Genomic DNA, 25,935 nt, shown 5'->3' on the forward strand with positions numbered 1-25,935 from the left:
ATATATTTTTATGTATATTTGCATCCTTCAACGCTTTCTACTAACCATACTATCATTCATTTGTACAGCTAGGTTGTTTTTAAGCTGGCATGGTCCAGTGTTTTTATGCTGGCCCACACTCTCTCCACCAATTTCCTCCTGTTTGTGTGCGTGCTAACTGGTAGTTGGGTGGAGCAGCGTACCCTGGCCTGACATCCTGACCTTATTTATTCAGTCTCTCTCCCAGGCCTGTGCTCCATGGTCCTCCAGCTGATTTACCACCTCACTCTACACATCACTTCCTTCCATGGAGATTGGAATGGAGACTTCCTCCCCTCTGTCTCCCTTCTTTCTAACCCCATGACTGGGAAGAGACACTAGTGTGCCACCAATCTCTGGTGTGTTAGGGTGGTAAGGTGAGAGAGGGTAGTGATTAGGCCCGGGACGATACCAGTTTCGCAATATATTTTCCATGGCAAAAATTAAAGCCTAAAGCAGACCAACGTTTTTGTCCTAAAAAAACAGCTATATGTAAAATATTGTGTTCTTTAGTTTGGGAAATAAATGTGACTCTGGATAACAACATGTTTGTTTCCAACATTAGGGCTGTTTTCCTAAAGAAGTTAAATCTGCTTTGTGTTTCGTTTCCTTGCTGCAGTACTGGTATCGTCTAGGTTTGATGTGGTTGTTTTACCTACTTTATTTTAAAGCACTGATTGATTGTAAGTCTCTCTGCATAAGAGCGTTTGCTAAATGACGGGAATGGAAGGGAATGGCAGGACGGTGCATGGATCACTTCTGTACTTCCATTATACTAAAAGGCTACTTTGTTAAGCCTTAACAATAAAACCCATGGTGTTCATCTCATCAGTATCTACTGTATCAACCTTGTGCCTCCACTAAACCCCAACACATCTGTGTCAACCCTGTTAACAACCATGGCATGTTCGTCTGCTATAGCAAGCCCCATGTGTCATGAGAATTGCTAAGGTCTAATCTTTCATGGCATGGCGTCTGAGCTAAGTGTGTTTGTCGATATGAGCTTGTTTACTGGACGCCCTGGCTTCCCCTCACCCCCTCTCTCTGTCTGGCAGCTGCATTCCTCACAGGATTATATTCCCCCTCTGGCTGGTAGCTGGATTTCCTCACGGTTTTTCAGTTTTATTACAGGATCTGGTCCGTGTAGTTTTCCACAGCCATAGTTGTTTCAAGATGTATAGCTGATTGTCATGTGCTATAAACACAAGCAGAACCTGACTGACTTGTGTGTCTAAGAAATATTGGTTTATTTTGCTTTGCAGATGAACAACAAGGTTTGTTTCTTGATATTATGTAATATAATGTTAATTGTTTTCAGTTGCATCATATTGATACTTTCCTCAAATGTTTGCTTGTGGCTTTGCAAAGTCAAGCAACACGTCTGATGTAACTAATATACAGTGGTGCAAAACATTATTTAGTCAGCCACCAATTGTGCAAGTTCTCGCACTTAAAAAGATGAGAAAGGGATGAAATCATGTAACAATGCCCCTTTTTAAAGGTGTTTTCCGCTTGAGCCGACCTCCTCAGCGTTTACCATGAGTGGAATCTCTGCCAACAGCCTTGGATTAGATTCCGGTTTTAAACTATAAAAGTTGAATGTTTCTCAACTTCAATTGGAAGTTTCTTCAATGTTGAGAATGTGTCTTGACTGAGTTGAAAATTGCAGTTTTAAAGATGATTATCATCAGGGTTGTTTGGAAGTCAAGTATTTTCTGACATTACAGCATGTTTCCTGTAATGTATGAGAAGTGACATCTCTTCATCTAAAATGTGTGATGCAAAAGCATGTACGTACGCATGCATTTCCATCCTATGGGTTGCATTTCCTCCAACCATTATTGCTTTTTCAGTGAAACTTCAGGCCTTTAATGATGAATGTGTCAAACAATTCTGTGTTCTCTCTGCCAAAGTCAGAGCAAACCTTATTCCCAGTCCTCCTACCTTCAACTCAAAGTATGGATACCTCAGCTGGGAATCCTACTCCAATGTCTCCTATTACACCCGTATCCTACCCCCTGTGCCTGAAGGCTGCCCCACCCCTATGGGTGCCAAAGGTGAGAGGGCATCCAAAGTTCCTATCAGAAAATAATGACTACTGAAGACTACTTACGAAAATAAATCTTCCCAACGGCGACATGCATAGCTAACATACATACTTTTCTTCAGGAAAGTCTGTCCTCCCAGACCCAAAGCTGTTGGTGGAGAAGTTTCTGCTGAGGAGGAAGTTCAGGCCGGATCCACAGGGAACCAACCTGATGTTTGCTTTCTTCGCTCAGCACTTCACCCATCAGTTCTTCAAGACTCAAAACAGCATGGGCCTGGGCTTCACCAGGGCGTTGGGGCATGGGGTGAGAATGTTACTACCGCTACTGTATATGTACTCCCTGTACTGTACAGTATATTATTCAATTATTATACCATTATTGCATTATATTCTATTATTTAGAGGGGGTAATGTATTTAGGTGTTAGCGGGGGCAGACAACTCAAATCCTTGGCACAAATCTATTCCAACTAGTGTTTAGCGACGTTAAACTTTTTGTCCCATCTTGATTATAAGTACCCATAAAACATTGTGATACACTATATAAAAAATATCCCCAAAAATGACATAAAGATATCAGCTAAAACAACAGTTGGTCTATAGAGCAAAATCAAATGCAACTGAATGAATCATGGCAAAAGATAATGTTGTTGAAAGCCTGGCATGTGCACGCAATGGCACATCTTTTATTCCTTTCTGGTGGAGAAGCAAAACCGGTTTGTCTGTCTGTCTGTTGCAAGCACATGATGGGCAGTGACTGTCTGAGGAACGGGCCATCTTACCATAATGAGCTGGGTTATAAACCTACAGTACACCATAGGCTGGATAGAAGCAGTTTGGTTTTCAACCTCGCATGTAAGGCTTTTCTCTGCCTTTATGGTTCATTTCTTTCTTAAGTTTAATACAGTTTAAGCTTATCATTCAATTTTTCTATTGATGTTGATTGTTCTCTCTCATTATTAGTCCTCTGGCTAATGTACTTTTTGAGATGGATTTGTTTGATTTTGAAAAAGCCATGCATTAAACAATAATGTTTAAAAACCGCTAGACACAAGATAGTTAGCTTTATTTTTATAAGACTACCTAACACTTGACACCCAGTGTCCTAACACATTATGACATGATCATTATGACCCATATTTACACCTGTGACATACACTGCATTTGGAAAGTATTCAGACCCTTTGACTTTTTCCACATTTTGTTACGTTACAGCCTTATTCTAAAATGCTTTATATATATCTCTATCAGTCACTATACACAATACCTGATAATGACGAAGCAAAAACAAGTTTTTAGAAATGTTTGCAAATTTATATTGCAATAAAACCTGAAATATTACATTTACATAAGTATTCAGACCCATTACTCAATACTTTGTTGAAGCACCTTTGGAAGCGATTCAGCCTCGTCGTCTTGCGTATGACGCTACAAGCTTGGCATAAATGTATTTGGAGTTTCTCTCATTCTTTTCAGCAGTTCCACTCAAGCTCTGTCATGTTGAATGGGGATTACCAGGATGTGTATTCAAAGCATACGTGGACCAACTGGCAAGGTGTCTTCACTGACATTTTCAACCTTTCCATGACAGAGTCTGTAATACGTACATGTTTCAAGCAGACCACCATAGTCCCTGTGCCCAAGGAAGCGAATGTAACCTGCCTAAATGATTACAGCCCTGTAGCACTCACGTCAGTAGCCATGAAGTGCTTTGAAAGACTGGTCATGGCTCACATCAACAGCATCCTCCCGGATACCCTAGACCCACATCAATTCGATTACCGCCCCAACAAATCCACAGGTAATGCAATCTCAATCGCACTACACAATGCCCTTTCCCACCTGGACAAAAGGAACAACTATGTGAGAATGCTGTTCATTGACTACAGCTCAGCGTTCAACACCATAGTTCCCACGAAGCTCATCACTAAGCTAAGGACCCTGGGACTAAACACATCCCTCTGAAACTGGATCCTGGACTTCCTGACGGGCCGCCCCCAGGTGGTAAGGGTAAGCAACAAAATGTCTGCCACGCTGATCCACAACACTGGGGCCTCTCAGGGGTGTGTACTTAGTCCCTTCCCGTACTCCCTGTTCACCCACGACTGTGTGGCCAAACACAACTCTGACACCAACACCACACAACAGTGGTAGGCTTGATCACCAACAACGATGAGACAGGCTATGGGGAGGAGGTAAGAGAACTGGCAGTGTGATGCCAGGACAACAACCTCTCCTTCACTGTGAGCAAGACAAAGGAGCTGATCGTGGACTACAGGAAAAGGCAGGCCAAACAGGCCTCCATTAACATCGATGGGGCTGTAGTGGAGCGGGTCGAGAGCTTCAAGTTCCTTGGTGTCCTCATCACCAACGAACTATCATTTTTTAAATTTATTTTTTTATTTCACCTTCATTTAACCAGGTAGGCAAGTTGAGAACAAGTTCTCATTTACAATTGCGACCTGGCCAAGATAAAGCAAAGCAGTTCGACACATACAACGACACAGAGTTACACATGGAGCAAAACAAACATACAGTCAATAATACAGTATAAACAAGTCTATATACGATGTGAGCAAATGAGGTGAGATAAGGGAGGAAAAGGCAAAAAAAGGCCATGGTGGCAAAGTAAATACAATATAGCAAGTAAAACACTGGAATGGTAGATTTGCAATGGAAGAATGTGCAAAGTAGAAATAAAAATAATGGGGTGCAAAGGAGCAAAATAAATAAATTAATTAAATACAGTAGGGAAAGAGGTAGTTGTTTAGGATAAAATATAGGTGGGCTATGTGCAGTAATTTGTGAGCTGCTCTGACAGTTGGTGCTTAAAGCTAGTGAGGGAGATAAGTGTTTCCAGTTTCAGTGCTTTTTGTAGTTCGTTCCAGTCATTGGCAGCAGAGAACTGGAAGGAGAGGCGGCCAAAGAAAGAATTGGTTTTGGGGGTGACTCGAGAGATATACCTGCTGGAGCGTGTGCTACAGGTGGGAGATGCTATGGTGACCAGCGAGCTGAGATAAGACATAATCATGGTCCAAACACACCAAGACAGTCATGAAGAGGGCACAACAAAACCTTTTCCCCCTCAGGAGACAGAAAATATTTTGCATGGGTCCCCAGATCCTCAAATGGTTCTACAGCTGCACCATTGAGAGCATCCTGACAGTTGCATCAGCTCCTGGTATGGCAACTGCTCGGCATCTGACCATAAGGCGCTACAGAGCGTAGTGCGTACGGCCCAGTACATCACTGGGACCAAGCTTCCTGCCATCCAGGACCTATATAATAGGCGGTGTCAGATGAAAACCCAACAAAATTGTCAGAGCCTCCAGTCACCCAAGTCATAGACTTTCTATGCTATCGCATGGCAAGCAGTACCGGAGAGCCAAGTCTAAGACCAAAGTCTCCTTAGCAGCTTCCACTCCCAAGTCATCAAACTGTTGAATGATTAATCAAATGGCCACCATACTATTTACAATGACCCCCCCCCCCCCCATTTGTTTTGTACACTGCTGTTACTCACTGTTTATTATCTATGCATAGTCCCTTCACACCTACCTACATGTACAAATTACCTCAACTAACCTGTACCCCCCCCCCCCCCACACTGACTCGGTACCCCCTGTATATAGCGTCGTTACGTTATTACTTTTTATTATTTATTTTTTACTTTAGTTTATTTGGTAAATATTTTCTTAACTCTTCTTGAACTGCACTGTTAAGGGCTTGTAAGTAAGCATTTCACGGTAAGGTCTACACTTGTTGTATTTGGTGCATGTGACAACTAAAGTTTGATTTGAATGTCGCTGCTCAGCTATTTTCAGGTCTTTCCAGAGCGGTTCGATCGGGTTCAACTCTGGCCACTCAAGGACATTCAGTGACTTATCCCGAAGCCACTCCTGTGTTGTATTGGCTGCGTGCTTTGTGTCGCTGTCCATTTGGAAAGTGAATCGTCGCCCCAGTCTGAGGTCCTGAGTGCACTGGTGCAGGTTTTCATCAAGGATCTCTCAGTACTTTGCTCCGTTCGTCTTTCCCTCGATCCTGACTTGTCTCCCAGTCCCTGCTGCTTAAAAACATCCACACAGCATGATGCTGCCATCCATGCTTCACCATAGGCACATGGCAAACTCCAAACTGGCTGCCATGTGCCTTTTACTGAGGAGTGGCTTCTCTATGGCCAATCTACCATAAAGGCCTGATTGGTGGAGTGCTGCAGAGATTGTTGTCCTTCTGGAAGGTTCTCCCATCTCCACAGAGGAACTCCTAGAGGACTGTCAGTAGAAGTAGTAGAAACATCTCAAGGATGATCAATGGAAACAGGATGCACCTGAGCTCAATTTAGTCTCATAGCAAAGGTTCTGAATACTTATGTATATAAGATATTTTAGTTTTTTCTTTTTTTAAATGTGCAAGAATTTCTAAACCTGTTTTCGCTTTGCAATTATGGGATATTGAGTGGAAAAACATTTGAAACCCTTTTAGAATAAAGCTGTAACGTAAAAGATAAGGGGTGTGAATACTTTGTGAATACACTGTTATTTCATGGCTGATTTATGACGTCAACCCACACACAGTGAAACCCAGGCTACCTAAATATGGTTCCCAATCAGAGACAATGACTAACACCTGCCTCTGAGAACCATATCAGGCCAGACATAGAAATAGACAAACAAGACATCCAACATAGAATGCCCACTCAGATCACACCCTGACCAACCAAAACATAGAAACATACAAATAAACTATGGTCAGGGTGTGACACTTTTTTTAAATCCTAAATTCTTTAGTTGTTTTTTTCATTTTAAATAATTTGTAGAAAATGTACTTTATGACTCTGTCATTAAGGATTATGACCATCCTGTGTCACTTTACGTGGACACAAAATATTCTCTGTCAAGCAATATGACCACCGTAATTCAGATAGGCCTATCACTTACATGCCCTTTTTAATCAGTCATCAGTTGAAAAGAGGGTGTCTTGTCCTGCTCCTGAAATCTGTTTCTGCATTTCAGTCATCAGCAACAGAGCATTGGGTTAGGTGCATGTCTGATATCAGTGTGCGCACAATTGCAATGATATTTGAATATGGTCAACAACTAAAAAAGTGTGTGTGTATATATAATGTAAACATACTGTTGCCATTAGACTATGGTGTAATGGAATGTTTTTCCTTAAGTGGTAGATTTTGTGGGTTTTTACACTCTTGTTGTTGGTATCATAATTAGCCATAACAGAACTACCGTGATAGGTTTCGTGGGTTTTTGCACTTTTAACCAGCCATAAAATAACTCCATATGTCACAAAAGGTCTACATTTATTGTCATGACAGTGTTATGACCATATTATAACAGTTTATGACAGTTCAGCTGTTATGACATGGTTATGACAGTGTTATGACACTGGGTGTCAAGGAAAGTGTTACCAAAATAATATAGGTTTAGGCTATAGTCTAATGCCCGTGCATCTGACACAGAGGGAGAGAAACAATATTTCCTGACAGGACATTTTGCACTGCTTTGGTGGAATTCTCCTCTCTGTCTGGCCTGAATTCCTGTCTTGCATTCTGTAAGCTACATAACAGACAGTGAGCGCCTGAAGTGTTGGGATGGTGACAAATTTGTTTTGTTTTGGCTCTGTACTCCAGCACTTTGGATTTGAAATTATACAATGACTATGGGGTTAAAGTGCAGACTGTCAGCTTTAATTTGAGGGTATTGCCATCCATATCGGGTGAACTGTTTTGAAATTACAGCACTTTATGTACATAGTCCATTTTGGAGGAATGAAAGTATTAGGACATTCATTTATGCATTAAAATAGTCATAAGTTTAGTATTTCATCCCATATTCCTTGCACACAAGGATTCCATCAAGCATGTGACTGTACAAACTTGTTGGATGCATTTTTTTTTTTTGTTTCAGATTATTTTGTGGCCAAAAGAAATGAATGACATATAATGTTGTCATTTTTTTGTCGCTTTTATTGTAAATAAGAATAATACATTTCTAAACACTTCTACATTAATGTGGATGCTACCATGATTACGGATAATCCTGAAAAAATCATCAATAATGAAGAGTGAGAAAGTTAGTCGCACAAATTTTCCTAGCCACCGTGCTTCTACACCTGCATTGCTTGCTGTTTGGGGTTTTAGGCTGTGTTTCTGTACAGCGCTTTGAGATATCAGCTGATGTACGAAGGGCTATATAAATAAATTTGATTTGATTTGACCCCCCCCCCCCAAAATGCTAACCTTTCCTGTTACTGTAATGGTGAGAGGTTTGCATGTCTTGGGGTTATGATATTTTTGCCTCTTTCTCACTCATCATTATTCATGATTCATTCAGGACTATTTGTAATCATTGTAGCATTCACATTAATGTAGAAGTGTTTAGAAATGTATTCTAAAGCGGTCTAAGGCACTATATTGCGGTGCTAGCCGGCCGCTACTGGGAGACCCATGAGGCGGCACACAATTGGCCCAGTGTAGTCTGGGTTAGGGGAGGGCTCGGTCGGCCGAGTTGTCCTTGTCCCGGGCGCAATGCACGCCTACATGCTCGCCATGTGTACTGTGTTTCCTCTGACACTGGTGATTCTGGGTTAAGCGAGCATTGTGTCAAGAAGCAGTGCGGCTTGGCGGGGTTGTGTTTTGGAGGACGCAAGGTCCCATTGTTGCAACTCCCGAGTCCCATTGCTGCAACTCCCGTACGGACAAGACTAACTACTAATTTGGATATTACGAAATTTGGTAGAAAAAGGGGTAAAAAAATAAAAATAAAATAAGGATGTATAACACATTTATTTGATTCTTATTTACAATAAATGACTCAAATGACTACGTAATTTACAATGAATTTATATTGGGCACTAAATCTGAAATGCAACCAAAACAAATAGCAAATGCATCCAAAAAGTTTGTAGTGACAAGCTTGATGTAACCATTGCGTGCTAGGATTTTGGGACCAAATACTAAAGAGCCAAAACAACAAAAGATGTCACTTTCCCAATACTTTTGGAGCTCACTGTATTGATTTGAAATAGGCTATAGGAATAGGCATGTTACTCAATGTCACTTGTGCTCTGTGAGACTTTTACTGCACAGCGCCAGTCATGTTCAAATAAGCTAAACCATCATCGGTCTCATCACGACGTCACCATCAACAAACAAACCCTGCACATTCTACAAGTGACATGAGAACCATATTCATCTCTATCTCTTGCCATGCGTCAAGTCTCACAAAATCTCTTTTTAATCTCATATTTTATAATAATCTCTAACCAGGTGGATGCCGGCCATGTCTACGGCGATAATCTGGTGCGTCAACTGAACCTCCGGCTTCTTAAAGACGGAAAGATGAAACACCAGGTATGTAGAATATTGCATAACTCCACTCCAGCTGTGGACAAGTCTCCACTGGAATGGTACTGTAAACATGGTACCACTCTGTGTCAATTCTGAGGAACTTGTGATTAAAGTAAATACTATTGGTTCCGAGCCCCATAAATGATCTTATCACTAGCATGAAAGAATACACATCTTCTAAGAGGGAATACATCTTGACTCATGCGGGATAAAGAAGTACACCCATTGGCTTTATCTGTTGAAATGAACTTCTACAGAAAGAGTTTTGGGATTGGTAACCGTTTTTGGGAAATGGGTGTTGGTTCAGAGTCAGGGAGAGCAGATGTTGTAACAACCCCATTGATCAATGTCTCTTTCAGCAGTGGCTTGTGTTAACTATAAATGACACCACGACAAGGTTCCAGTTGAACAATGTTTACCATATTTCCACAGTACTTAGTTGTGATCACACTCAGGCCAGGTCCAACTGCAAGAGATTTCTGCGCAGGCACATTAATAACAGAGTGATAGCACCGTAATAACATAAGTATAGGGATACTTAAAACATGACAAACAATTTCCCACTTTTCTTTAAAGACAAATACATCAACATCAACAAAATAATTAAATGTCTTATTAAAAGTATTATTCAAGTCCCCCATTATAAATGGGTTGTCTGACAATATGTTTGTTTTTATTAATCAAGCTGCTACTTTCCATTACTGAGTGCCTTTAGGAACACAATACATGATGCTCCCTTTTTAGTTAGACAGTCAGCAAGCTGTTCCTCCGCTGGATTCTCTGTGCTTGAATAAATTCCTTGATGCTGCTAATCTCAAGATGAAGTATTTTCTCTGTGACAGACTTGGTTTATTTGACAGTATCAACTAGGAAGTAGTTGTCAGTGACACAAACTACAGGTACAATGGGTCGTTTTGACTCACCAGAGGTGAGGTCTGAGAACAGACTTGCCAGAAAGATTGTCAATTCCTTCTGCAAGAGCAAGGGTTTCTCCAGCAAGTGTTCTCCGGACATGAGAATCTGAGAATCTTCCTCCCTCACCCATTAACACGATTGTATGTCCACATTGTGTGCCTCCGTCTGTAAGGTTCCCTAGGGAAGCATCACTGACAACAACTGGTTTCTGAGAGGCCATTTTTCCCACATGCTGAAACTTTAGTCACTTGTTCTGATTTCAGTTTACAAATGACTTTGTTTGCCTCGAATGGTTTGTACAGTGGCATGTTTTGTGTTGGATGCCAAGTTGCAGCCATCAAACATTACATCAGGTCTACTGTCTAGTAACCCCTAGCATTTGACCTATCTTTGACCTCAATCAGCTTCAATTCCACAGAGGGGAATTCCTTTTGTAAGGATCTTTTTTTAAATTCATGTGGATGGGTTGAAGATTGATATAGCTTTCTTGTTGCATCAGTATTGTTGCGTCAACTGTAATAAATTCCATGCCAACATAACTAAAACTATCATGCTCCACACGGCCGACATGGAAAACGGCTTTGAGGTGTGGAATCACAGTTGTAGCAAAGGTCTGTGAGCCACACTAGATGAAGTCATCAGCATGACAGGCAGGTACTCCAGTCACATTGCAGTCTTGATCAAGCCAATAGAAGACTGCAGGACCCACTTGTGACATTTTGCAAACTGAAGTCTGCATTGCCTTGACTTTAAAAAAAATGTTTTTACCCCTTTTTCTCCCCAATTTCGTGGTGTCCAATTGGTAGTTACATTCTTGTCTCATCGCTGCAACTCCCGTACGGACTCGGGAGAGGCGATGGTCGAGATCCGTGCCTTCCCCCGAAACTCAACCCAGCCGCACTGCTTCTTGATACAATGCCCATTTAACCCGGAAGCCAGCCGCATCAATGTGTTGGAGGAAACACCGTACGCCTAGCGACCATGTCAGCGTGCACTGCGCCCGGTCAACCACTGGAGTCGCTGGTGCATGATGGGACAAGGACATCCCTGCCGGCCAAAACCTCCCCTAACCCGGACAACACTGGGCCAATTGTGCGCCACCCCATGGGTCTCCCAGGTCGCGGCCGGCTGTGACTCTCTAGTGGCACAGCTAGCACTGCGATGCAATGCCTTAGACCGCTGCGCCACTCGGGAGGCCTGTTGCCTTGACTTTGTTGTACCAGTAGAGCGATGCATCTGCCAGGCCATACATACACTTTTTTAGTTACCACAGTGTTCCGTCGCCCTTAGCTTCAGGTCAGATGTGAATGTCCCTTGACAGCTCCGTTCCCTGTAGAAATGCAAGTTTGATTGTCTCTCCAGAAGTCCGTTGCTCTATGGACTGTATGCAGCAGTTGTCTTTACTTCCATGTTGGATTTCTCAGCCATTTCTCGTTTCATTATTATTGAATTCTCCTCCATTGTCATTGTACAATTTCTGGGGCGGGCCATGCATACTTATCCAGGAATTAATGAAGTGCTTGACGATTTCACTGGGTTTCTATGAAATCACAATGCTTCCAGCACTGAAGCGTGTGAAGTGGTCCATTTTATGTGAAGGCACCACAGACTTGGTCCAAGCTCGTGTAGATCTACAGCCAGTGTTTAATTTTACTTGGAAGCCAGTGGCAAACCAACAGTTGGTCTGGGTTTGCTTTGTCTGGCATGTATAGGCTGTCATTGTAAGTAAAAATGTGTTCTTAACTGACTTGCCTAGTTAAAGGTTCAATCTTTTTATTTAATTTCAATGTCTCACAACTGCTCACTATCTGCCGTAGAATGGAAATGCACTCATCATCATTATTCCCAGAACTGCTGAGTAATTTCTGATGTCTGTCAACTGTAGCATGTTAATTGGGGAGAACGTGCTCATAGTAATGGCTGGAACGGAATTATTGGAATGGTATCAAATACATCAAACACATGGTTTCCATGTGTTTGATGCCATTCCATTTTCTCTAACAGCCATTGAGCCTCCATTGGTCCAAACTGTTTGAAGTTTTAACAATACTTTGTTTTTTCTCTGTGGTCATGTTTTCTGTGACTGTCAGAATCTCCATGTGCTCTGTCTCCGTCAGAATCTCGTTTTCACATGGACTTTGTGTGATGTCTTTGTCTAGAATTTGAGCACAATAGTGGCCTGAGGTAGTAAGTGCAAGGGTCACTGGTTGTTTAAACATCACAGACTTGTCATTTGTAATGTCTAGTACAGCCCCTGTCTTCTTAAGGGATGCTTTGCTTAATAATAAAAGGATATCTGCAGGGACCACCTCTCTTTTAATGTGACAATTTTTGCTGGTAGCTTGACTCTCTTGGTAGAGTGGACGATTCTCCCTTCTCCAAATTTGAAAGCTCTGTTTGGTGTGTCAATCATATTTTGTACTTCTTTCATATTTAGTTCACTGACATGGCTATCAAGCCATTTTGTACCACACTTCATGTACACATAGTATCAATCCCTGCAGATCCTAAGGATTCAACTATAAAGATCTCAGTATTAGAAGCAGATTCGTTTGAAAACAGTGTAATTGTAACGTTCGTTGGGAGAAAGAGAAGAGGACCAATGCGCAGCGTGGTATGTGTTCATAGCTTTTAATGACGTACTAGAACACTGAACAAAACAATAAATAACAAACGAACAGTCCCGTAAGGTGAAAGACAAAAACACTAAACAGGAAATATACCCCCCACTACTCAAAAGTGAAACCAGGCGACCGAAGTATGGTTCTCAATCAGGGTCAACGATTGACAGCTGCCTCTAATTGAGAACCATACCAGGCCAAACACAGAAATCCCAAATCATAGAAAAAAGAACATAGACAACCCACCCAACTCACGCCCTGATCATACTAAAACAAAGACATAACAAAAGAACGAATTCAGAACATGACAGTAATGTTACACTGATCTATCTCTGTATACATTTTCCTCTTATTTTAACTTGTTAGTTTTTGAGGACAGTCTTTAACCCAATGTTAAGTGCGTTGACAAATAACACATTTTGATCTCCTTCCATACCTGCTCAGTGGATTTGTGCGAGGCAATGGCGCCCTCGTCTAGTTGTCTTGATAACATGACTTATTGGCGCCTTTTCTCTGCTGTTCAGTGTAATATGCTAGGTCACTCACTTATATTCCATCTATAATTGGTGTGACAGCCGTCTTTTCACCCAAAATCCTTTTTAGTGCCAACTTTATAGACTCAAATGTCAGCACCGTACAAGCAGTCAAAGCCAACTGTTTCTCTCTACTATCCAGACGGGCAGTATCTACTATCCAGACGGATAGTAGATACTGCCCAAGACTGACTTTGGGGAATCCCTGCTCTATTTCCACAGTACATAGTTGTCATCACACTCAGGCCAGGTCTAACTGCAAGAGACTTCTGCACAGGCGCACTAATAACAGTGATGGCACCGCAATAACAGAAGTATAGGGATACTTAAAAAATGTACTTCACACTATGCACATGATACTCAGGATGAGATGGCTGTACAACTGTTGGTTATTTAGGGGGGTTGTTGAGGTAAACAGTATTTACTGTAACTAACAGTAGTGTTTCAAAATGTTGTGGTCATGGGCACGGCCCATTCCTCCACTGGTAATGATTGGGCTCTGGCAAGACATATTCCTTGATTAGTTTGGCAGGTTGCTGGTGAAATTGAGTCCCAGGATGAAGACGTTGGTGAACAACTGACATCTTTTAATTTACAGTATGTATAAAGGAAGGATACATTAATAAAGTTTACAATCGCAGAGGTCCATTCCTGTCAGTGACATATTTCAAATGTCTTTTCCACAAAACCCCAAAGGGGACACTAATGATAAAGTTTTTTTATCATCCAAAGAAATTAGTAAAGCATGCTCATTGAATCATTAAAGCTCAGTATTGTGCTATTGAGTCAGTAAAGCTCTTAAGAGGTCCATAGTATTACTCTCCCTTTTTCACTGTCTATCTTCTCTTCCAGGTAATTAAAGGTGAGGTGTACCCTCCAACGATAGCCGAGGCACCAGTGAATATGAGCTACCCTCGAGGGGTTCCCGAGGGGCAGCGTATGGCCATTGGGCAGGAGGTGTTTGGGCTGCTGCCAGGCCTCACCATGTACGCCACCCTGTGGCTGAGAGAACACAACCGCGTCTGTGACATCCTGAAGGCCGAGCACCCCACCTGGGGGGATGAGCAGCTCTTCCAGACCACCAGGCTCATCGTCATAGGTAAGTACACACTGGACTAAACAGAGATCTCTCTTGTCTTTCATGTTGCCAGACACTTTGCTTTAGGCAGGAATATTAATATTAAGGAAACCTTTCCATGTTCTGGGTTGAGTGAATAGTTACAGAGAAAATAATCCACACACTGCTATAGTAGATACATTTTTTTTGTTCATATTCCAGGTGAGACTATCCGGATAGTGATCGAGGACTACGTGCAGCACCTGAGCGGCTACCTGTTGGATCTGAAGTTCGATCCGGTCCTGCTCTTCAAGTCCACATTCCAGTACAGGAACCGCATCGCTGTGGAGTTCAACCAACTGTACCACTGGCACCCCCTGATGCCAGACAGCTTCCACATAGACGGAGACGTGGTGCCCTACTCTCAGTTCATCTTCAACACCTCCATCGTCACACACTACGGGGTGGAGAAACTGGTGGACGCTTTCTCACGCCAGTGTGCTGGACAGGTATGGGCTGTGTGGTGACCATGGGATGTCATATGCAGTGTTATATTGATGAACCCTAGTCTCTATCATTGTCATGCCATAGGGCAGAGTGGGGTGTATGTTATTCAGCATCACTACATCAAGGGAAATATATCATTTATAACAGAGATATCTACATATATTTCAGGATGCTAGAATTCATGTAAACATAACAGTTTGAGAAAATAGTATGTCCAAAAGAAGTGGTGTCTTGGCACAACTTACCCAGGGTATGGATTACGTTGAGCATACACTGGTTAGTTGAGGTAATATGTAGATAGTTATTAAAGTGACTATGCATAGATAATAAGAGAGTAGCAGCTGTGAAAAAGAGGGGTTGGGGCAATGCAAATAGTCTGGGTAGCCATTTGATTAGGTGTTCAGGAATATTATGGCTTGGAGATAAAAGCTGTTTAGAAGCCTCTTGGACCTAGACTTGGCATTCTGGCACCGCTTGCCGTGCGGCAGCAGGGAGAACAGTCTATGACTAGGGTGGCTGGAGTCTTTGACAATGTTTAGGGCCTTCCTCTGACACCGCCTGGTATAGAGGTCCTGGATGGCAGGAAGCTTGGCCCCAGTGATGTACTGGGCAGTACGCACTACCTTCTGTAGTGCCTTGCAATCTGAGGCCGAACAGTTGCCATACCAGGCAGTGATGCAACCAGTGAGGATGCTCTCGATGGTGCAGCTGTAGAACCTTTTGAGAATCTGAGGATCCATGTCAAATCTTTCCAGTCTCTTGAGGGGGAATAGGTTTTGTCGTGCCCTCTTCATGACTGTCTTGGTTTGTTGGTGATGTGGACACCAAGGAACTTGAAGCGCTCAACCTGCTCCACTGCAGCCCCATTAATGAGAATGGGGGCGTGCTCAGTCCTCCTTTTCCTGTAGTCCACAATCATCTCCTTTGTCTTAATCATGTTGAGGGAGAGGTTGTTGTCCTGGCACCACACAGTCAGGTCTCTGACCTACCTATAGGCTGTCTTTTCGTTGTCGGTGATCAGGCCTACCACTGTTGTCATTGGCAAACTAAAATTATGGTGTTGGAGTTGTGCCTGGCCATGCAGTCATGAGTGAACAGGAAGTACAGGGGAGACTGAGCACGCACCTCTGAGGGGGGCCCTGTGTTGAGGATCAGAATGGTGGATGTGTTGTTACCTACCCTTACCACCTGGGGGCGGCCCGTCAGGAAGTCCAGGATCCAGTTGCAGACGGAGGTGTGTAGTCCGAGGGTCCTTAGCTTATTGATGAGCTTTGAGCGCACTATGGTGTTGAACGCTGAGCTCTAGTCAATGAATAGCATTCACAAATAGTTTGAGAATGCTATTCATTAATAGGTGCCAGGCACACCGGTTTGAGCGTGTCAACATCTGCAACGCTGCTGGGTTTTTCACACTCCACAGTTTCCTGTGTGTATCAAGGATGGTATACCACCCAAAGTACATCCAGCCAACAGTCAACAGCCCTGACAAATTGAGGTGGTTTTGAGTGCAAAAGAGAGTGCACCTTAATATTAAGGTGTTTGTACAAAACATTACAATCAGTAAGGCGGCAGGTAGCCTAGCGGTTAGAGCGTTGGGCCAGGAACCGAAAGGTTGTTGGTCCAAATGCCCCAGCCGACAAGGTGAAAAATCTGTATGCCCTTGAGCAAGGCATGTAACCTTAATTTGCTCCAGGGGCACTGTACTACTAGGGCTGACTGTAAAACAATTAGGGTTGACCCCAATTAGTTGTTTTTGTAGAGAAGTAGCAAATAAATATATTTTTTTATGGCACACGAGACACCTGTTTGATTCGCACCCATCTCGGTGAACTAATCCATTGCGGAGGCCAAGACTGTGGCTAAGATTCACAATGCATGTCTCTCTCCAGAATGTGCTCTCTCTCTCCAATTTGTGCACATTCATTGTTTCATAACTCCATTGTGTGAGTTGTCTGTGTTTGATTGATTGTTATACTGTATGTAATGGGTAATTGATACACTTGTGAGAAACAAGTTTTGGTTCATTTCATTCCATTCATTCCAGAGTTTTGTCAATTTAGTTCTCTTTTGAGTGGAGCGCTCCTGTCAATGTTGAGTAAGGACATGCACCTTATTATGTATAGGAGTAGGCCTTTAGGCTACCTGGCCTGCGCCCAAATGTAGCCATACAGTAGTTAATTTTCTGAAATCACATAGGGTGTGTCTATTTGGAAAAAATGCATTTTAAAATGTCTACCAATCAATTGGTGGAAAGAACAGATGACTTTCGGTCAACCAATATATTTTTTGTCGGGGACAGCCCTAAAAACAACACATTTTCACTACACCTAACCGGTGTATGTGACAAAACTATTTACATTTTTTTTTTTATGTATACCTACATTCAGATATAGAGATCTCTGTTCAATATCACTTAGCCTTCCATTTCCTGACCAGTTTTCTGGGACAGGGATGTCGTTTCTATGTGCCAATTTCTAGGCAAGTTCACTGCAATTGAGGCTACAAAGCTCATGAAACTGGTCTGCAAGATTCCTGATATGTTTAGCAAGTTCAGACTCCATGTCATCAGATAACACCTTGTGTGCCTCTACTACTCTGTCATAGCTTCTCTTAGGCACAGGTACATGTTTGTTTTCCTTTTTGTCAATCTACTTCAGTGTCATTCAGTCATTTTTATCATCCATTGCTGCTGCTTGTATTTCTTCCCTTCTGTCACTTCCTTGGCTGCTCTTTCAATAACCTTAAGGGGGGCTTGTTGCATGATATCAGCTCTGTAACAAAAATGCATTCATATGCATGACGCAATGCAAAAATACTTCGTATTATGCGTCAACCTGACAAAAATGTCGTCATAATTTGTATGGCGTATGGTGGCCATTGGCTCAACTTACCCCTAGGCAAACATTTTGACTATATTAGCCCATAGAGCTACAAGGATGCACTTTCATGCTATGTTTAGGACCTCATCTTGTAGCTTATAGAGACCCCTCTGATATATAAATCAATCTAATTCCGTTTAGATACAAGCATCATGAAATCTCTTAACACAATAAATTAATTAGACTTTGTAAATCTTTTTTATTTTACCTAACTTGCTAACCACATTTTCCATGTGGGATTTTCCTTTACATATTCTATGAAATGATGACCTCTTCCTAAATATTTGGTCACATTTATTAATTTTGTTTCCTAGAAACAAAGGGTTGCTCAACTAACTCTTTGGATCAACTTACCTGGCACTCTCCCCTACATAGAAAGTTATCTACAGTGCATACAGATCTGGGCTATAATGATAGGATTGTGTCAAGGTTAGGGTCAATTCGAATTGAAGTCAGTCTATTCAGGGAGTAAACAAAAATTCTGAAAAATGTCATCTATTTTCTATTTCTACCAAAAAGCAGAAGCTATTTATTTGAAGTGACTTCAACTGAATTGATGTGTGTGTTGTAGTTCTTCTTTTGAGCCAGGCAAATTCTATGTACGAGAGATGGGGAGTTTTATTCATTTATTGGAAATGAAATACAGAAATATCTCAATTATATAAGTATTCACACCCCTGAGTCAATACATGTTAGAATCACCTTTGGCAGTGATTAACAGCTATGAGTCTTTCTGATTAAGTCTCTAAATTGGCAGATGGCAGTTTAAAGTGACTCAAATCCTATTTATTTGCATATCTGATTTGAATCTGTTCTTTTTTCCTGCAGTCTGAACAGCCAAAAAGCACATGGAATCTGATATTTCAAGCCACATTTCAAACCAGCTTTGTAGGTGGTTTGAAGTCAAATACAAATCTGATTCCTGGCCATGTGACTTGTTTGAATGGTCAAATCTGACTTATTTGCCATCAAGACTGTTTTTCGACATATCTTGTTGCTTGCTAGGTCCATGTGGTAGCTAACTAGCTTGTTAATTGTTCACAAACACATTTGGGAATGTGCTAGAAAACTAAACAGCTACCTAGCAAGTTGGATCGTCTTATCCTATCAAGGTTTAAAAGTTTTCTTACTCTAAGATTTGGAACATTCAAATTGCTACGTAACTTCTGAGTGATAGGAAGCACAAGCACCACAAAACAGCCTACACAATTGCGCACACCCATTATTACTGTGACAACTAGCATAGCCTTTTCAGCGAATGACTGCTGTCAGAACACACACATCCAATTTGGTCACTTGTAACTGTTTGGACAGTCAGTAGTCCAACACGGATTTGAAAAACAAACTCATTTGAGCATTAAGGCCTGTGGTGTTGAAAAGGCTGAAGAGCTTTGCACACCGGGGTTGTACAATATTTGTACATTATTATTTTTACAATTCTTCAAGCTCTGCCAAGTTGGATGTTGATCATTGCTAGACAGCCATATTCAAGTCTTGCCATATATTTTCAAGACGATTTTTAAGTCAAAACTGTAAATAGGCCCGTCTGGAATGTTCAATGTCATCTTGGTAACCAATTAGTGTTGTATTTGACCTCGTGTTTTAGGTTATTGTCCTGCTGAAAGATGAATTTCCATTCTCTTTTTGTAAAAACAAAAACAAATCCCTAGTTCTTGCCGATAGCAAGGATACCCATAACATGATGCAGCCACCACCAAATCACTGAGTGGTTTCCTTCCTCTCTGGCAACTCAGTAAGGAACGGCACCTCTATCTTTGTAGTGACTGGATGACTTAATACCCCATCCAAAGTGTAATAACTTCACCATGCTCAAAGTGATATTCAACACTATTAAGCACTATTATTGCACACAGTCAGTGCAACTTTTTAGGTCACTTGTTAAGCACATTTTTACTCCTGCACTTGTTTAAGCTTGCCATAATGCCTCTGCTGATCCCATAGATATTGTATGCAGTAATTAATGTGCCTATGAACCAGAGTTGCACTAAGGTGGTGTGCCCTAGTAGGAAGTCCATTGTGAGCAGCTTACCCTGCACAAACATAAATAGCATAAGCATGTCTACTTCTGCTATGCTTCCCAATAAAGCAATGAAAACCATCAAACATCCCAGAAAAGTGGAAAAAAAATTAGCCCACGTTAACATATGTAGCCGAAGAAACAAGTTTCATGAAGTCATTAACTAGTAACAGATGACATTCATATCTCTGAAACTGACTTAGATAATACCTTTGATACAGTAGTAGCAATACATGGTTATAAGATCTACAGAAAATACAGAAATGTCAATACGGGCAGTGTTGCAGTCTATATTTAGAACCACAGTCCTGTAAAGCTTAGAGGATCTCATGTTAAATACTGTTGAAGTAATATGGCTACAGGTGCATCTGCCTCACCTAAAGCCCATTCTTGTGGGAAGCTGCCATAGACCAGAAAGTGCTAACAGTCACTATCTGGATAATATGTGTGAAATGCTTGACAATGTATGCGATATCAACAGAGAAGTATATTTTCTGGGTGATTTTTCAATATTGACTTGCTTTCATCAAGCTGCCCACTCATGAAAAAGCTTCAAACTGTAACCAGTGCCTGAAATCTGGTTTGGGTTATCAGTCAACCTAACAGGGTAGTTACAAACAGCACAGGAATTAAATAATCAACATGTGTTGATCACATCTTTACTAATGCTGTAGTGATTACAATATAGTAACCATATCTAGGAAAAACAATGTGCTGAAGGCTGGGCCTAATATAGTGTGAGGTCATACAATAAGTTTTGTAAATATTCCTATGTTGATGATGTAAAGAATTTTTGCTTGTTGATGGTGTGTAATGAGGAGCAACCGGATGCTGCACTTGACACATTTATGAAATTGTCCATAATAGACTGCTCTGCCTTAACAGCACTATCGACAAGGCAGGTCCTACAGGCCCTTGTTTTGTCACACCTGAACTATTATTCAGTCGTGTGGTCAGGTGCCACAATTAGGGACTTAGGAAAATTACAATTGGCTTAGAACAGGGCAGCACGGCTGGCCCTCGGATGTACACCAATAGCTAAGATTAATAATATGCATGTCAATTTCTCCTGGCTCAAAATGGAGGAGAGATTGACTTCATCACTACTTGTATTTGTGAAAGGTATTGACATGTTGAATGCACCCAGCTGTCTGTTTGAACTACTTGCACACAGCTCAGACACCCATGCATACCCCAGAAGACATGCCAACAGAGGTCTCTTCAGTCTTCAAATCCAGAACAGACTATGGGAGGCGCATAGTACTACATAGAGCCGTGACTGCATGGAGCTCTATTCCGCATCAAGTAACTCATGCAAGCAGTAAAATTCGATTTTAAAAAACAAAAATAAACCTTATGGAACAGCGGGGACTGTGAAGCGAGACAGACACATGCGCACGCACGCACGCACGCACGCACACACACACACACACACGCACTATACACACACGTACACATGGATTTTGTGTTGTAGATATGTGGTAGTAGACTAGTGGCCTGAGGGCACACACTTAATGTGTTGTGAAATCTGTTGTGAATGTATTGTAATGTTTTTTTAAGCAAGTTGAGGTTACTACTGCCTTAATTTAGCAGGATCCAGCAGCAGCTAATGGGGATTCATAATAAATACTATTAACTAAGGGTTGAATACTTATTGACTCAAGACATTTTAGCTTTTCAATTTTTTAAAATAAATAAAATATACATAATTCCACTTTGACATGGGGTGTTGTGTGTAGGTCAGTAACACACAATCGGAATGTAATCCATGTACTGTGAAGTCCTGTGGGTGTTACTGTATATGAAGTAACACATTTAGAGCCCTTCTCGGGAGGGCCATTCTCACCCAGACCACATTAGAGTAGCTGACCCTCAACTACAGTTTTTATAACTTCCTCTTTGTATGCAGTCACTATGTCTAAAGGTTTTTTTTCCCACTGTATACAAAATAAACAATTGCTGAGATGGCACCTTTCTCACCTTCTGTCATGTAGCCTGAGAAGCAATCCTCTGCTTGTTCTAGTCATTGGTTACTCAGGAAGAGTTAAGTGAAAGAACAGATGTAGCCACCTGTTTTTAGATTTCTATTGTTGTGGAAATTCTACACAGGGACACTGGAAGTCAATCTTAAATTAATCAATGTTTATTAACAGTTAACTGGCGATGTTCCAATAAACTTGATGCACCATAGAGCTCCTGACAGATGTGTACTATCGGGGCAGTCCCATTTAGATCTCTTATATCCTGCTTATATACACGTTAAATAGGCATGATTTAACTTATTCATCATTCATAATTCATCATTAACATTTGGTTCATGCATGTGACAGACCAATACCTCACAAGGCTTCTTGTCTCCAAGCTGAGACCTTGAAACTGAGAGATCCTTTCGTTCTCAAAACAAGGTTCTGGGTGTACAGCCGAATTGCAGATACTGATAGTGAGGATTCGTTCAATCAGTTACTTGCATGAACACAGAAATTAGTTATTAGAAAAGCACAAATGTAACATTTTCCATCACACTATGCTTGCCTTGAATAGTGCAGTTTTAAGCTCTCTCGCTTTCTTATTTGTCTGAACATGTTTCTTTCCTAGATCATTCTCTTCCCCATTTCCAAATCAATCCCTATCAACTATCCCTCCGAGAGCTATTATGCTACCTGTTTCTTTTGAATACTTTTTTTCATGTAGTTATTCATGCATCCTATATTTATACAGGTGATGCCGATCTTATCCTTTTCGGTGTAGTCTACACCAGTACCTATGGGTATGGGGTCAGAGGTTAAGTTGGTTTTAATCCTTTCTCTGTTTCTCAGATAGGAGGTGGGAAGAACATCCACCCAGTGGTGACCAAGGTGGCCGAGGGTGTTATTGAAGAGTCCAGGGCTCTGCGTCTCCAACCCTTCAATGAGTACAGGAAGAGGTTCAACCTGAGGCCCTACACATCTTTCTCTGACTTCACTGGTGAGACTACATATTTAGAGTTTTAGAAATTACGATGATACTAAAAGCTTCTATAGAACCATTTCCTGGCTACATCATAAAAGGTTGCATGCGCAGTTGGTATTGGTATTAGTCTTTTATTAGAATCCCCTATTAGCTGTTGCAAAAGCAGCAGCTACTCTTACTGGGGTCTACACAAAACATGAAACATGACATAATACAGAACTTTAATAGATGACAATAGCTCAAGGACAGAACTGCATCAGTATTTTACTTTTTATTTTATTTTTTACAAAAGGCACATGTAGCCTACATATCAATACATACATACACACAAACCGTTCATAATCAGAAACACTTAATCAGATAGTTATCGTCTAAAACATTGCAAATGTCATGAGGATTGATTACCTAGCAAGCCAGGGAGGGGAGGTAAAATATCCCAAATAGAGCTAGATAAATCCAGAAATATAATATACTTGTTGATCATAGCTATAGCCATTAGTCTTGCTTGTTTTCATGGTCATCACTCACTCATTGTTAATTTCTCGACTAGAGGTCGACCGACTATGATTTTTCAATGCCGATACTGATTATTAGAGGACCAAAAAAGCCGATATTGGCTGATTCTTAAAAAATATATATATATATTACAACTTTAAAAAAATGTGTAATAATGACAATTACAACAATACTGAATGAACACTTATTTTAACTTAATACATAAATAAAATCAATTTAGCCTCAAGTAAATAATGAAAAATTCAATTTGGTTTAAATAATGCAAAAACAAAGTGTTGGGGAAGAAATTAAAAGTGCAATATGTGCTATGTAAGAAAGCTAACGTTTCAGTTCCTTGCTCAGAACATGAGAACATATGAAAGCTGGTGGTTCCTTTTAACATGAGTCTTCAATATTCCCAGGTAAGAAGTTTTAGGTTGTAGTTATTACAGGAATTATAGGACTATTTCCCTCTATACCATTTGTATTTCATTAACCTTTGACTATTGATGTTCTTATAGGCACTATAGTATTGCCAGTGTAACAGTATCGCTTCCGTCCCTCTCCTCGCTCCTCCCTGGGCTCGAACCAGCAACACAACGTCAACAGCCACCATCGAAGCAGCGTTACCCATGCAGAGCAAGGGGAACAACTACTAGAAGGCTCAGAGCAAGTGACGTTGAAAACGCTATTAGCGCGCGCTAACTAGCTAGCCATTTCACTTCGGTTACACCAGCTTCATTTCGGGAGTTGATAGGCTTGAAGTCATAAACAGCGCAATGCTTGACGCACAATGAAGAGCTGCTGGCAAAACGCACTAAAGTGCTGTTTGAATGAATGTTTACGCGCCTGCTTCTGCCTACCACCGCTCAGTCAGATACTTAGATGCTTGTATGCTCAGTCAGATTATATGCATATATCATCAACCATGTGTAGTTAACTAGTGATTATGATTGATTGTTTTTTATAAGATAAGTTTAATGCTAGCTAGCAACTTACCTTGGCTTACTGCATTCGCGTAACAGGCAGTCTCCTTGTGGAGATCGAGAGAGGCAGGTCGTTATTGCGTTGGACCAGTTAACTGTAGGTTGCAAGATCGCATCCCCCGAGCTGACAAGGGGAAAATCTGTCGTAATGCCCCTGAACGAGGCAGTTAACCCACCGTTCCTAGGCCGTTATTGAAAATAAGAATGTGTTCTTAACTGACTTGCATAGTGAAATAAAGGTATAAAAAATAAAATAAAAATCGGTGCCTAAAAATACCAATTTCCGATTGTTATGAAAACTTAAAATCGGCCCTAGTTAATCGGTCGACCTCTAGTCTCGACATCAGCATTAGCTATCCTGTGACAGCTTTTTGATGTCGGGATGCGTGCGCATCAATCAAACGTGACATTTGATGATAATCAGAAAATGTCTCTATGGAATCGGGTGCTCATCTGGGTAAAGTCATGAATCCAAAAAGATGGCAACAACCATATGTATTTTCTAATGCATAGTTGCTCTTTTACTAATGAAAAAGCTGACTCGTTTCGACCTCAATTGATAAAGCTTCGACAGACTGATTTGCGGTCGAAAGAGCACCTACAGTGCCACATGTTATTGTGTTACAGCCTGAATTTAAAATGTATTAAATTGAGATTTTGTGTCACTGGCTTACAATTTTTTATAAATTAATAAAAAAGGAAAGGCTGAAATGTCTTGACTTAGTTGAAGTTGGAAGTTTACATACACCTTAACCAAATACATTCAAAATCCCAGTAAACAAATCCCTGTCTTAGGTCAGTTAGGAACACCACTTTTAAGAGTGTGAAATGTCAGAATAATCAAATCACATTTCATTTGTCACATACACATGGTTAGCAGATGTTAATGTGAGTGTAGCGAAATGCTTGTGCTTCTTGTTCCGACCATGCAGTAATATCTAACAAGTAATCTAACCTAACAGTTTCACAACAACAACCTTATACACACAAGTGTAAAGGAATGAATAAAAATATATGAATGAGTGATGGCAAAATGGAATAGGCAAGATGCAGCAGATGGTATAGAGTACAGTATATACATATGAGATGAGTAATGTAGGGTGTGTAAACATTATATATAGTGGCATTGTTTAAAGTGGCTAGTGATATGTTTATTACATACATTTTTCCATTATTAAAGTGGCTAGAGTTGAGTCAGTATGTTGGAGACAGCCCCTCAATGTTCATGATGGCTGTTTAACAGTCTGATGGCCTTGAGATAGAAGCTGTCTCCAACATACGGATCTTGCTTTCTGGATGATAACGGTGTGAATATGCAGTGGCTCAGGTGGTTGTTGTCCTAGATTATCTTTTTGGCCTTCCTGTGACATCGGATGGTGTAGGTGTCCTGGAGGGCAGCTGGTTTGCCCCCGGTGATGCGTTGTGCAGACCTCACTACCCTCTGAAGAGCCTTACAGTTGTGGGCGGAGCAGTTGCCGTACCAGGTGGTGATACAGCCCGACAGGATGCTCTCGATTGTGCATCTGTA

The 25,935-nt window shown here is 41.2% G+C and overlaps 1 protein-coding gene across 1 annotated transcript in view; it reads left to right on the forward strand.

Moving 5' to 3' along the window:
- Positions 1–25,935, forward strand: part of LOC135539394 (prostaglandin G/H synthase 1-like) — a 59,975-nt gene that overhangs the window by 22,681 nt on the left and 11,359 nt on the right. Inside the window, 6 exon segments of the mRNA XM_064965256.1 lie at positions 1,932–2,075; positions 2,188–2,369; positions 9,347–9,430; positions 14,349–14,595; positions 14,776–15,062; positions 22,794–22,941. Of these exon segments, the coding sequence (XP_064821328.1) occupies positions 1,932–2,075; positions 2,188–2,369; positions 9,347–9,430; positions 14,349–14,595; positions 14,776–15,062; positions 22,794–22,941 (1,092 nt within the window).

The sequence above is a fragment of the Oncorhynchus masou genome, chromosome 1 (genome assembly GCF_036934945.1).
Source record: "Oncorhynchus masou masou isolate Uvic2021 chromosome 1, UVic_Omas_1.1, whole genome shotgun sequence".
NCBI lineage: Eukaryota > Metazoa > Chordata > Actinopteri > Salmoniformes > Salmonidae > Oncorhynchus > Oncorhynchus masou.